This window comes from Brienomyrus brachyistius, chromosome 20 (assembly GCF_023856365.1).
Source record: "Brienomyrus brachyistius isolate T26 chromosome 20, BBRACH_0.4, whole genome shotgun sequence".
NCBI lineage: Eukaryota > Metazoa > Chordata > Actinopteri > Osteoglossiformes > Mormyridae > Brienomyrus > Brienomyrus brachyistius.
In genome coordinates this window covers 912,368-924,943 of record NC_064552.1, presented here as the reverse complement: position 1 = coordinate 924,943, position 12,576 = coordinate 912,368, and the positions used below count along the sequence as shown (strand labels likewise).

Here is a 12,576-nt window from a genome sequence, read left to right as displayed (position 1 = left end):
AGGGCAGGGCAGAGCAGGGCAGGGCAGGGCAGGGCAGGGCAGAGCAGGGCAGGGCAGGGCAGAGCAGGGCAGGGCAGGGCAGGGCAGAGCAGAGCAGGGCAGGGCAGGGCAGGGCAGGGCAGGGCAGAGCAGAGCAGGGCAGGGCAGGGCAGGGCAGAGCAGAGCAGAGCAGAGCAGGCCAGGGCAGGGCAGGGCAGAGCAGGGCAGAGCATAGCAGGGCAGGGCAGGGCAGGGCAGGGCAGGGCAGAGCAGAGCAGGGCAGGGCAGGGCAGGGCAGGGCAGAGCAGGGCAGGGCAGAGCAGGGCAGAGCAGAGCAGAGGAGGGCAGGGCAGAGCAGAGCAGAGCAGGGCAGGGCAGGGCAGGGCAGGGCAGAGCAGAGCAGGGCAGAGCAGAGCAGGGCAGGGCAGAGCAGGGCAGGGCAGGGCAGAGCAGAGCAGAGGAGGGCAGGGCAGAGCAGGGCAGGGCAGTGCAGAGCAGAGCAGAGGAGGGCAGGGCAGAGGAGGGCAGGGCAGGGCAGAGCAGGGCAGGGCAGAGCAGGGCAGGGCAGAGCAGGGCAGGGCAGGCAGGTAGTCAGCCGAGAAGCAAGCCAAAGACTGCCTGCACGTTAAGTACAGGGAGTGCATACGGTTTATTAACCAAAACTTGCCACCAGAGGGCGTTCAGCTTTCAAGGAAAACACATATTAAACGGAGAATAATTGTGTGTATACAGAATGTGCATGCAGGGAGATGGAGTGTGCTGCAGAATAGGCGGTGTGTGGCTTTGTGTGCGCCTTTCGCCTTCCTTTTTGAGGTCTCCGCGTGAATCTCTCCCACCTCCTGCATCCAGGTACTAGTCCTACTCCCAGGCGTGTCCGGCTGCTGTCAGGATGGGGGTGCCGTGCCATATAAACACCATTACCTTTATGTGGCACTTGCTGCTGTGCTGTGGGCCTGCAGTCCTCCCCTTTCTCGCTGTTTAGATCCTGCCCACCCACAGCACTGTCCTCTCCATTCACTCTCTTGCTAACCCGTATGCTTTATGAGTGTATAACTTAACTTAAGATGACGTAATGCTGTGCTTTTGTCTTTCAGTCTCCAAGGACCCTGTCCCCTACACCCTCTGCAGAGGTACGAGTCTCGAGTACGATGTTTTTGTCCTCTCATTCAAACAGCAAAGTCATGTTGTGTAGTATTGTTTATACTGTTGCTGGTATCTCCCTGTGTTCCTGTAGTTTATACTAATGCTGGTATCTCCCTGTTATCCGATAGTTTATACATATTCTGATATCTCCATGTTATCCTGTAGTTTATACTGATGCTGGTATCTCCCTGTATCCTAGTAGTTTATACTAATGATAGTATTTCCCTCTGTTTCGTAGTTTATACTGATATCTCTCTCTTATCCTGTAGTTTATACTGAGACTGGTATCTCCCTGTGTTTCTCTCAGGGCTGCTTTGACATGAGGGAGCGCATCATCCAGAGGTCCACCAGCCAGGGTTCCATCGGCTCCCCTGTGTACAGTCGCCATAGCTACACCCCCACATTGTCACGGTCACCACAGCACTTCCACCGGCCGGGTGAGCGTTTGTTCAGGACAGTTGTGTCTCTGAGTGACATATTGCTTTTTTCTGCAGTCTCGATGCCATCAGATGCAGGTCACACACGCAAACACTTGGCTGACACAGACAGAATGGGCAGCCCCGTACTCCAGCTGCCCCCCACCCTACCAGCTTCCTGCTCCTCCCTTCTCGTTACCCTTAGCAACCATGCAGTGATCCCCTGTTTCCCCTCCTCTGCTCCCTGGCACTTAATGGCTCCTCCTGGTTCCTGTCTTTCCTTGCTCTTCCTTGTTTCTCACTCCTCTGAGGTGTTTTTCATTTTAGTTTTCAAATTTTTTCTTTAACTACTTTCTTCCTCCCCTCCTTTCTTTTCTTCCTTCCTCTTTGACCTCCTTTGCTTCCTGGACGCCTCCACAGAGCTGCTGACTGGAATGCAGAAACTCTGCTCGTCTTTACGCAGTAGCTCCGCCCATAATGACTCCCGCCCCACCTCCCCATTCCGCCACCACTTTATACCCCATACCAAAGGTAAGCGCCCCCTGGTGTTCAGGACCACTCAGGATGGCAGCACTAATGGTGGAGATTTCAGGTCCAGAGAGTACAAATCCAGACCAAGATAGTGTTCCAACCAACCAGTTGAGTCCTCTGTGACTGTGACTCTTCATACTCAACTGGTTGGTTGAAACAAAATCTTGGTCTGGATTTGTATTGTATGGACCTGAAATCTCCACCTCTGGGCACCACTCCTATAAATGTAATGGGAATCCAGCACCAACAGTGATGTGTTCATACTGTGCTGTGACATAAAAGCCAGAAGTTGCCACTGACAGAGCTATTCTGGTTTCCAAGGCAACAGCAGTCACACATCTTGTCCCTGGTCTGTACACCTCCCCACACCTGATCGCGTCCCCATCTGACTGTGCCCCCACGTGGCCGCGTCCCCATCCGGCTGTGCCCCCACCTGGCCACGTCCCCATCCGGCTGTGCCCCCACCTGGCCGCGTCCCCATCCGGCTGTGCCCCCACCTGATCGCGTCCCCATCTGGCTGTGCCCCCACCTGGCCACGTCCCCATCCGGCTGTGCCCCCACCTGGCCGCGTCCCCATCCGGCTGTGCCCCCACCTGATCGCGTCCCCATCTGGCTGTGCCCCTACATGGCCACGTCCCCATCCGGCTGTGCCCCCACCTGGCCGCGTCCCCATCCGGCTGTGCCCCCACCTGGCTGCGTCCCCATCCGGCTGTGCCCCCACCTGATCGCGTCCCCATCTGGCTGTGCCCCCACCTGGCCGCGTCCCCATCCGGCTGTGCCCCCACCTGATCGCGTCCCCATCCGGCTGTGCCCCCACCTGGCTGCGTCCCCATCCGGCTGTGCCCCCACCTGATCGCGTCCCCATCCGGCTGTGCCCCCACCTGGCCGCGTCCCCATCCGGCTGTGCCCCCACCTGATCGTGTCCCCATCTGGCTGTGCCCCCACCTGGCCGCGTCCCCATCCGGCTGTGCCCTCACCTGATCGCGTCCCCATCTGGCTGTGCCCCCACCTGGCCGCGTCCCCATCCGGCTGTGCCCTCACCTGATCGCGTCCCCATCCGGCTGTGCCCCCACCTGATCGCGTCCCCATCTGGCTGTGCCCCCATGTGGCCGCGTCCCGATCCAGCTGTGCCCCCACGTGGCCGCGTCCCCATCCAGCTGTGCCCCCACGTGGCCGCGTCCCCATCCGGCTGTGCCCCCACCTGGTCGCGTCCCCATCCGGCTGTGCCCCCACCTGGCTCTGCCCCCATCCGGCTGTGCCCCCACCTGGTCGCGTCCCCATCCGGCTGTGCCCCCACCTGGCTCTGCCCCTATCCGGCTGTGCCCCCACCTGGCCGCGTCCCCATCCGGCTGTGCCCCCACCTGGCTCTGCCCCCATCCGGCTGTGCCCCCACCTGGCTCTGCCCCTATCTGGCTGTGCCCTCTTCTGGTCGCGCCTCCATCCGGCTGTGCCCTCTTCTGGTCACGCCTCCATCCGGCTGTGCCCTCTTCTGGTCGCGCCTCCATCCGGCTGTGCCCCCACCTGGCTCTGCCCCTATCCGGCTGTGCCCCCACCTGGCCGCGTCCCCATCCGGCTGTGCCCCCACCTGGCTGCGCCCCCATCCGGCTGTGCCCCCATCTGGCCACGTCCCCATCCGGCTGTGCCCTCTTCTGGTTGCGCCTCCATCCGGCTGTGCCCCCACCTGGCTCTGCCTCTATCCGGCTGTGCCCCCACCTGGTCGCATCCCCATCCGGCTGTGCCCCCATCTGGCCGCGTCCCCATCCGGCTGTGCCCCCACCTGGCTATGCCCCTATCCAGCTGTGCCCCTATCTGGCCACCTCTCCACTCAGCCATGCCCCCACCTGGCCGCGTCCCCATCTGGCTGTGCCCCCACCTGACTCTGCCCCTATCCGGCTGTGCCCCCACCTGGCCGCGTCCCCATCCGGCTGTGCCCCCACCTGGCTATGCCCCTATCCAGCTGTGCCCCTATCTGGCCACCTCTCCACTCAGCCATGCCCCCACCTGGCTGCGCCCCCATCTGGCCGTACCCCCACCTACACACACCCCCACCTAGGCACTTCTCCATTATAATTCTGGACAGATGAGGCAGAGACTCTCATGCTGATTCTGATCTGTGTCCCTCTGGTGACCCCCCAGCCACAGTCACAGTAATACCCACATGATGCTGCTTAGCCTGCTCTTCGCCATGCTTCTCCTCTAGAGGGTTGCCTGGTGTGTCCATGGTGTATCCATGGCGTACTGTCCTGTCTCTTTCCACACACTTCCTCTCTCCTGTCCTATTTCCACGCTCTTCCTGTCTCCTGTCCTGTTTCCACACTCTGACTTGCCCCAGATGACACATGAGGGCAGAACTGTGCTGTCTTACCACTAATGACACATGGGGGGCAGCAGCGTGCTGTCTTACTGTCCATGGCACATGGGGGGGGGGGGCAGCAGTGTGCTGTCTTACTGTCTATGGCACATGGGGGGGGCAGCAGTGTGCTGTTTTACTGTCTATGGCACATGGGGGTGGCAGCAGTGTGCTGTCTTACTGTCTATGGCACATGGGGGGGGCAGCAGTGTGCTGTTTTACTGTCCATGGCACATGGGGGGGGCAGCAGTGTGCTGTTTTACTGTCCATGGCACATAAGGGGGGCAGCAGTGTGTTATCTTACTGTCCATGGCACATGGGGGGGGCAGCAGTGTGCTGTTTTACTGTCCATGGCACATAAGGGGGGCAGCAGTGTGTTATCTTACTGTCCATGGCACATAAGGGGGGCAGCAGTGTGCTGTCTTACTGTCCATGGCACATAAGGGGGGCAGCAGTGTGCTGTCTTACTGTCCATGGCACATAGGGGGGGCAGTAGTGTGTTATCTTACTGTCCATGGCACATAAGGGGGGCAGCAGTGTGCTATCTTACTGTTCATGGCACATGGGGACAGCAGTGTGCTATCTTACTGTCCATGGTATATGGGGGCAGCAGTGTGTTTTCTTACTCTCCATGACACATGGGGACAGCAGTGTGCTATCTTACTGTCCATGGCATATGGGGGCAGCAGTGTGTTTTCTTACTATCCATGGCATATGGGGACAGCAGTGTGCTGTCTTACTGTCCATGGCACATGAGGGGCAGCAGTGTGCTGTCTTAGTGTCCATGACACATGGGGGGGCAGCAGTGTGTTATCTTACTGTCCATGGCACATGGGGACAGTAGTGTGCTGTCTTACTGTTCATGGCACATGGGGGGGCAGCAGTGTGCTGTCTTAGTGTCCATGACACATGGGGGGGGCAGCAGTGTGTTATCTTACTGTCCATGGCACATGAGGACAGCAGTGTGCTGTCTTACTGTCCATGGCACATGAGGGGCATTAGTGTACCGTCTAACCACTGATAGTACATGGAGGGGGCAGCACACTGCTGTCTTACTGTCCATGGCACATGGGGACAGCAGTGTGCTGTCTTACTGTCCATGGCACATGGGGACAGCAGTGTGCTGTCTTACTGTCCATGGCACATGGGGACAGCAGTGTGCTATCTTACTGTCCATGACACATGGGGACAGCAGTGTGCTGTCTTACTGTCCATGACACATGGGGACAGCAGTGTGCTGTCTTACTGTCTATGGCACATGGGGACAGTAGTGTGCTGTCTTACTGTCCATGACACATGGGGACAGCAGTGTGCTGTCTTACTGTCCATGACACATGGGGACAGCAGTGTGCTGTCTTACTGTCCATGACACATGGGGACAGCAGTGTGCTGTCTTACTGTCCATGGCACATGGGGACAGTAGTGTGCTGTTTTACAGTTCATGGCACATGGGGACAGCAGTGTGCTATCTTACTGTCCATGGCACATAGGGGGGGAATCAGTGTGCTGTCTTACTGTCCATGGCACATGGGGACAGTAGTGTGCTGTTTTACAGTTCATGGCACATGGGGACAGCAGTGTGCTATCTTACTGTCCATGGCACATAGGGGGGGAATCAGTGTGCTGTCTTACTGTTCATGGCACATAGGGGGGGACAGCAGTGTGCTGTCTTACTGTTCATGGCACATGGGGGCAGCAGAGTGCTGTCTTACTGTTCATGGCACATAGGGGGGGACAGCAGTGTGCTGTCTTACTGTTCATGGCACATGGGGACAGCAGTGTGCTGTCTTACTGTTCATGGCACATGGGGGCAGCAGAGTGCTGTCTTACTGTTCATGGCACATAGGGGGGGACAGCAGTGTGCTGTCTTACTGTTCATGGCACATAGGGGGGGACAGCAGTGTGCTGTCTTACTGTTCATGGCACATAGGGGGGGACAGCAGTGTGCTGTCTTACTGTTCATGGCACATGGGGACAGCAGAGTGCTGTCTTACTGTTCATGGCACATGGGGGCAGCAGTGTGCTGTCTTACTGTTCATGGCACATGGGGGCAGCAGAGTGCTGTCTTACTGTTCATGGCACATAGGGGGGGACAGCAGTGTGCTGTCTTACTGTTCATGGCACATAGGGGGGGACAGCAGTGTGCTGTCTTACTGTTCATGGCACATAGGGGGGGACAGCAGTGTGCTGTCTTACTGTTCATGGCACATGGGGACAGCAGAGTGCTGTCTTACTGTTCATGGCACATGGGGGCAGCAGAGTCCTCTGATTCATGACTCCTGCCGCTTTTTTGTTTTCCACCCTTAACATCAAAGAGGTCTCCAGCCTCAGTTCCTTCTTTTGAGGTCTCTTTTCCCCCTCCCTCCTCGCCTTTTTTCCTTGGAGGCACAGAGCCCAGCAGCGGCCGAAGTTCCCCCGCCCCCTCTCGGCCCGACAGCCGGCCGCTCACTCCAACCCTATCCCTGAACCCTAAACATTTCCATCTTCCAGGTAGGCCTCCCCCTCTGCCTCCCCCTCTGCCTCCACCCTGTGCCTGGGCTCCTCCCTTTTCCTATCTTCCTGTTTTCCTGGCTTTTCATGTCACCATCCCTTCCCATCTCATTTCTCTCTGTCTGAAATGGATGTACATGGGCTTTTTTTTTTTACACAGAACTGCATTAAACCACCATATTCACAAATACCTTCTCCTTACATATTCATAGTGGATCTTCTCCTAGTCCGAATGTATATTTCTACATTTATGCAGTCAAATCCATGTTTGTCTAAAAGTTTTTTAGACAGATTTTAAAGACGAGTATTTATAGTGCATATAGTATATATGGTGTAATATATAGTATTTGTGGTATACTTGCAGTAATTTAGTGTAAACTCTGTAATGTAATGTGTAGTGTATATAGTATGTTAAATGAAAGCATGCAGTGGTATATATGTGAAAGTGAGTAGTAGTCATAGCGTGTAAGCTGCAGTAGTATTCAGGCTGCAGTATAGAGTGTGTTACACATGTGTCATACGCACCTGTGTGTTATCATCTCTCTCCCATGCCGCACTGCTCATGTAACCCTCACTGTGTCACATGTGTGTCACGTGACCCTGGATGCCATCTGCCCTCCCATGGCCATCGGGCTCGTGCCTCACTGCTGCCACCCCTGCCACCCTCACTGTGTCACATGCGTGTCACGTGACCCTGGATGCCATCTGCCCTCCCATGGCCATCGGGCTCGTGCCTCACTGCTGCCACCCCTGCCACCCTCACTGTGTCACATGCGTGTCACGTGACCCTGGATGCCATCTGCCCTCCCATGGCCATCGGGCTCGTGCCTCACTGCCGCCACCCCTGCCACCCTCACTGTGTCACATGCGTGTCACGTGACCCTGGATGCCATCTGCCCTCCCATGGCCATCGGGCTCGTGCCTCACTGCTGCCACCCCTGCCACCCTCACTGTGTCACATGCGTGTCACGTGACCCTGGATGCCATCTGCCCTCCCATGGCCATCGGGCTCGTACCTCACTGCTGCCGCCACCCCTGCCACCCTCACTGTGTCACATGCGTGTCACGTGACCCTGGATGCCATCTGCCCTCCCATGGCCATCGGGCTCGTGCCTCACTGCTGCTGCCACCCCTGCCAGCCTCACTGTGTCACATGCGTGTCACGTGACCCTAGATGCCATCTGCCCTCCCATGGCCATCGGGCTCGTGCCTCACTGCTGCCACCCCTGCCAGCCTCACTGTGTCACATGCGTGTCACGTGACCCTGGATGCCATCTGCCCTCCCATGGCCATCGGGCTCGTGCCTCACTGCTGCCACCCCTGCCACCCTCACTGTCTCACATACGTGTCACGTGACTCTTCTTTTCTCTTCTGTTTCCAGATCAAGGCATCAACATGTACCGGAAACCTCCCATCTACAAGCAGCACGGTACTGCCCCCACATACCACATGCATAGCACAAAGCACGCGCAGAAATGACCAATAAGCAGGCAGCCTTTCTGATGTAACCCTTCAGCTTCATGCATGTCCCGCACAGAACTCTCTGTAGACAGGAAGTTTGTGTTTCTGTGAGGACAAGCCTGTGTGAGTCAGAGGGGAAACGCCAAGAATGGCTGGTTCGTCTAGAGAGCTTCACCAGAGTTCGTTTCGTCCATGTTTGGATGAGGCCATTTACTGCCCCATTCCCAGGGGCTTCGCCTTCATCCAGCAGTGTTGAATAGCAGGAGGCTTAAGTTTTCACATGGGCACCTTGGGGAGAGAGACCTGAAACATGGGAGAGCGACCGCACAGTTAGTGTCACAGAGATGGTTAGTAGCTGTAAAAAAAGGTGCATGCAGCCTTAGAGCTCTGAAAAACGCCCTCATGTTTATGCATCTTGTGACCTCTGACTGCTGTTCTGTTTGTCTCTTTGTGTCATGGCTCCGCCTACCCTCATTAACATCCGCCTTCACCTCATCTGATCGCTGTGTAAGTACCACTCCATCTCTCCATAATGACTGAGCCGTGGATGATCCTAGCAATTCAGAGCCAAAGTGTAGGACAAAGCATGGCTGTGCCACCCCATCTACCAGATACCACACAGTGCAGTCGTCAGATACTGTATACAGCACAACCAGCAGGCGCTACACAGTCACCAGATACCACACAGCCATTAGATACTGCACAGCACAGCACAGCCATCAGCATAGCTGCCGCGTAACACACAGTTACCATATAATATGCAGTGCAGTTATACTACACAGAAGAGCTCTTAAGCGCTACACAGTACAGTTATTACATGTTACTCAGCACAGTAATATATTAAAGAGCATGGCTGTGGTTACAGAGAAGCTTCCACTGGTACCGTACAGGATCCCAGCTACACACACCTTTGCCTCCCATTGGAGGTGCTAGCATCCTACAGTAACTGTCTGGCCCAGTGCTGGTCAAATATTGACCCAGTAATAGGTTGTGCTATTCGAACCTAGCACTGATCCAGTACTAGCTCTGTATTTGTCCTAAAGCTGAACCTATATTGCTCCAGGGCTGGCCTGTTGCTGGCCCATTGCTGGCCCATTGCTGGCCTGTTGCTGGCCCATTGCTGGCCTGTTGCTGGCCCATTGCTGGCCTGTTGCTGGCCTGTTGCTGGCCCATTGCTGTCCCAGTGTTGGTGCAGTGTTGGCGCAGTATAGGTTCACTGCTGGCCCAGTGATACCTTCCTCTGGCTCCACCCTGGGGCTCTCTGCTTGTTTACAGCAGTCTTGTTTTTCCTAGCCTACAACATCACAAACCAGACTTTCCTTTGCTGACTGTGATCTGTCAGTCTGACAAATAGTTAGGCTGAGGTGGCACCGGCTGAAGCAGGGAACACCAAGGAAGGTTCTGGAGGAACCCAGCACCAGCCCACTGATAGAATAGTGTCCCCCTCACTGATCGTTTAGATTTAGCTGCCCTGGCGACCCAGAGCAAGTCCGCCGATGACATCATCAAATGCGCCAAGTTCCCGGCAGCACACGCCCCTAACTCCGACGCAACGCCAAAGATCGAGACAGACCACTGGCCCTGCCCACCCTCCCTCGCTGCCGTAGGTAGGCTCCTCCCCATCCCCAGGGCATGCTGCGGATTCCGATTCAGACCTGAGCAGCTGCACACAGATCCTCGTCTTGACCGCATCACAACCATTCTACAACATGTCCTTGTGCATTTCTGTCTGTCTGCTTTGTACTCTCCGTGGTGCCAAACTAAATGGATATACCCATGCAAACGGCGCCGGTACTGCGCACGTCTTCAGCTGTTAATGGGTCCTGGTTGACCCGGGCTGATGTCTGCATTCTTGGCTCCGTCAGGGACATTGTGGTGTCTGTGCAGTGTGTCGAGCTTTCTGACTCACTGTAAACGGTGACCTCGCACTGCCCCTGTGAGGTTGGTGGTTCTGTGTCAGACGCGGTCCATGTGATACTCTAGTTATGTCAGCTCACTGCTCTGACTCCCCCAGGGTCAGACGGGAGGCGGCGCTCAAGGGAGGAGGATGAGGAGGAGCTACAGAAACGCAGACAGATCCAGGAGGAGCACCTCAGCAAGGTCAGCCCAAGGAAGGGGGTTCAGGACAGAGCCGATCTGACAAGGACTTGTAGGCTGGACAATCAGTGCAGGCAGAGCAGTCAGCTTAGACAGGGCAGTCAGTGCAGGCAGGGCAGTCAGTGCAGGCAGGGCAGTCAGCTTAGACAGGGCAGTCAGTGCAGGCAGGGCAGTCAGCTTAGACAGGGCAGTCAGTGCAGGCAGGGCAGTCAGCTTAGACAGGGCAGTCAGTGCAGGTAGGGCAGTCAGTGCAGGCAGTCAGCTTAGACAGGGCAGTCAGTGCAGGCAGAACAGTCAGCTTAGACAGGGCAGTCAGTGCAGGCAGGGCAGTCAGCTTAGACAGGGCAGTCAGCTTAAACAGGGCAGTCAGTGCAGGCAGAGCAGTCAGCTTAGACAGGGCAGTCAGTGCAGGCAGAGCAGTCAGCTTAGACAGGGCAGTCAGTGCAGGCAGAGCAGTCAGCTTAAACAGGGCAGTCAGTGCAGGCAGAGCAGTCAGCTTAGACAGGGCAGTCAGTGTAGGCAGGGCAGTCAGCTTAGACAGGGCAGTCAGTGCAGGCAGGGCAGTCAGTGCAGGCAGGGCAGTCAGCTTAGACAGGGCAGTCAGTGCAGGCAGAGCAGTCAGCTTAGACAGGGCAGTCAGTGCAGGCAGGGCAGTCAGCTTAGACAGGGCAGTCAGTGCAGGCAGGGCAGTCAGCTTAGACAGGGCAGTCAGTGCAGGCAGAGCAGTCAGCTTAGACAGGGCAGTCAGTGCAGGCAGGGCAGTCAGTGCAGGCAGAGCAGTCAGCTTAGACAGGGCAGTCAGTGCAGGCAGGGCAGTCAACTTAGACAGGGCAGTCAGTGCAGGCAGGCAGTCAGTGCAGGCAGGGCAGTCAGTGCAGGCAGGCAGTCAGTGCAGGCAGGCAGTCAGCTTAGACAGGGCAGTCAGTGCAGGCAGGCAGTCAGTGCAGGCAGGGCAGTCAGCTTAGACAGTGCACACAGAGCAGTCAGAGCAGTCAGTCTGATCACGGCAGACTGCTAGGTTGTGAATGCAGGCTGTGAACTGCATGTATTTTATGCAATAAAACATTCCTTTCTTCCTTTGAATTTCAGATTCAGTCAGGTCTGGGGAAACTGATTTTGAAGGAAGAAATGGAGAGAGAGATGAACAGAGAGAGATATACCCGCAGTCTCTCCTCGCAGCGCTACGAGAGCCCCTATATCAACTGCACTGCAGGTAGGGACCTGTAGGGAGCACATAGTGGTCAGTACTCAGAGCTTTTCAGGAAATGACATTGACACATTGACTCTCTGAATGAAGGCTATCTCCGCTTTGCAGATAAGACATCCTCACTCCCCGGGTATGGACGCAATGGCCTCCATCGGGTAAGGTGATGCTCCCGATGTTGGCCTCCTGGACCAGCCCCTGTCAACCCCATGTCAGACACTCCTGTCATTTATCAGCCCACTTTGATCATGAAAACACTCAGATATCTAAAGTCAGGCATCGACTGTACAAATCACAGGCAGCTGGGGAGGTTCAAGGTGTCTCCCGCCATTCTGAGAGCTTAATACTCACAGTCTGGTTTGGCAGCTGCTCTGCCCTGGACCGTAAAGCTCTGCAGAGGGTGGTACTTTCAGCTGAATGCATCAGCATGGCTGATCTGCATTTTTCAACAGAATCGAGATTCAAGATTTTAATTTTGAATCTGTCCCTCTCTCACCTCTCTCTTTTCAGACCCTGTCATTTCCATCACCATTGCTTCAGCTATTAGAATCCAATAGGCCACATTCAGTAACTTATTATGTATTATAATTTGAAATTTATTTTTTAATAAAGTGTTATTATTATTATTATTTAAATAATTTTTATAATTGCAAATCTCTTGATGACTGCTCCACCTGCTGGTCACGAAGGGTAAGGCTGCCTTATCTGTGTTCCTTTCCACTGCAGCCACAATCCACAGAGTTCAGCCAGTACAACAGCTACAGCGACGTGAGCGGAGAAGGAAGGCGAGGTTTGCAGCCGCCGGGGGCGTGTTTCTCCTCACATCAGCCAGTCACCTCTGTCTTTGCAGGAAACATGTAGCTGCCATACACTTGTAGTGCATTGAAGTATGTTGCGGAATATCA

At 55.8% G+C, this 12,576-nt stretch overlaps 1 protein-coding gene across 14 annotated transcripts in view; it reads left to right on the top strand.

Moving 5' to 3' along the window:
• ablim1b (actin binding LIM protein 1b) overlaps nt 1-12,576 on the top strand; it is a 74,127-nt gene that overhangs the window by 56,973 nt on the left and 4,578 nt on the right. For 4 of the 14 annotated variants that reach the window (XM_048987659.1, XM_048987662.1, XM_048987657.1 and 1 more), the window contains exons 12-21: nt 1,074-1,109; nt 1,430-1,559; nt 1,959-2,069; nt 6,805-6,909; nt 8,291-8,338; nt 9,837-9,977; nt 10,385-10,470; nt 11,557-11,680; nt 11,765-11,829; nt 12,398-12,550. In XM_048987659.1, the coding sequence (XP_048843616.1) occupies nt 1,074-1,109; nt 1,430-1,559; nt 1,959-2,069; nt 6,805-6,909; nt 8,291-8,338; nt 9,837-9,977; nt 10,385-10,470; nt 11,557-11,680; nt 11,765-11,829; nt 12,398-12,532 (981 nt within the window). In that variant the 3' untranslated portion in view covers nt 12,533-12,550. Of the gene's footprint in view, nt 1-1,073; nt 1,110-1,429; nt 1,560-1,958; nt 2,070-6,804; nt 6,910-8,290; nt 8,339-9,836; nt 9,978-10,384; nt 10,471-11,556; nt 11,681-11,764; nt 11,830-12,397; nt 12,551-12,576 lie in introns of those variants that run through there. The other 10 variants (XM_048987669.1, XM_048987656.1, XM_048987661.1 and 7 more) reach the window with 10 other exon arrangements.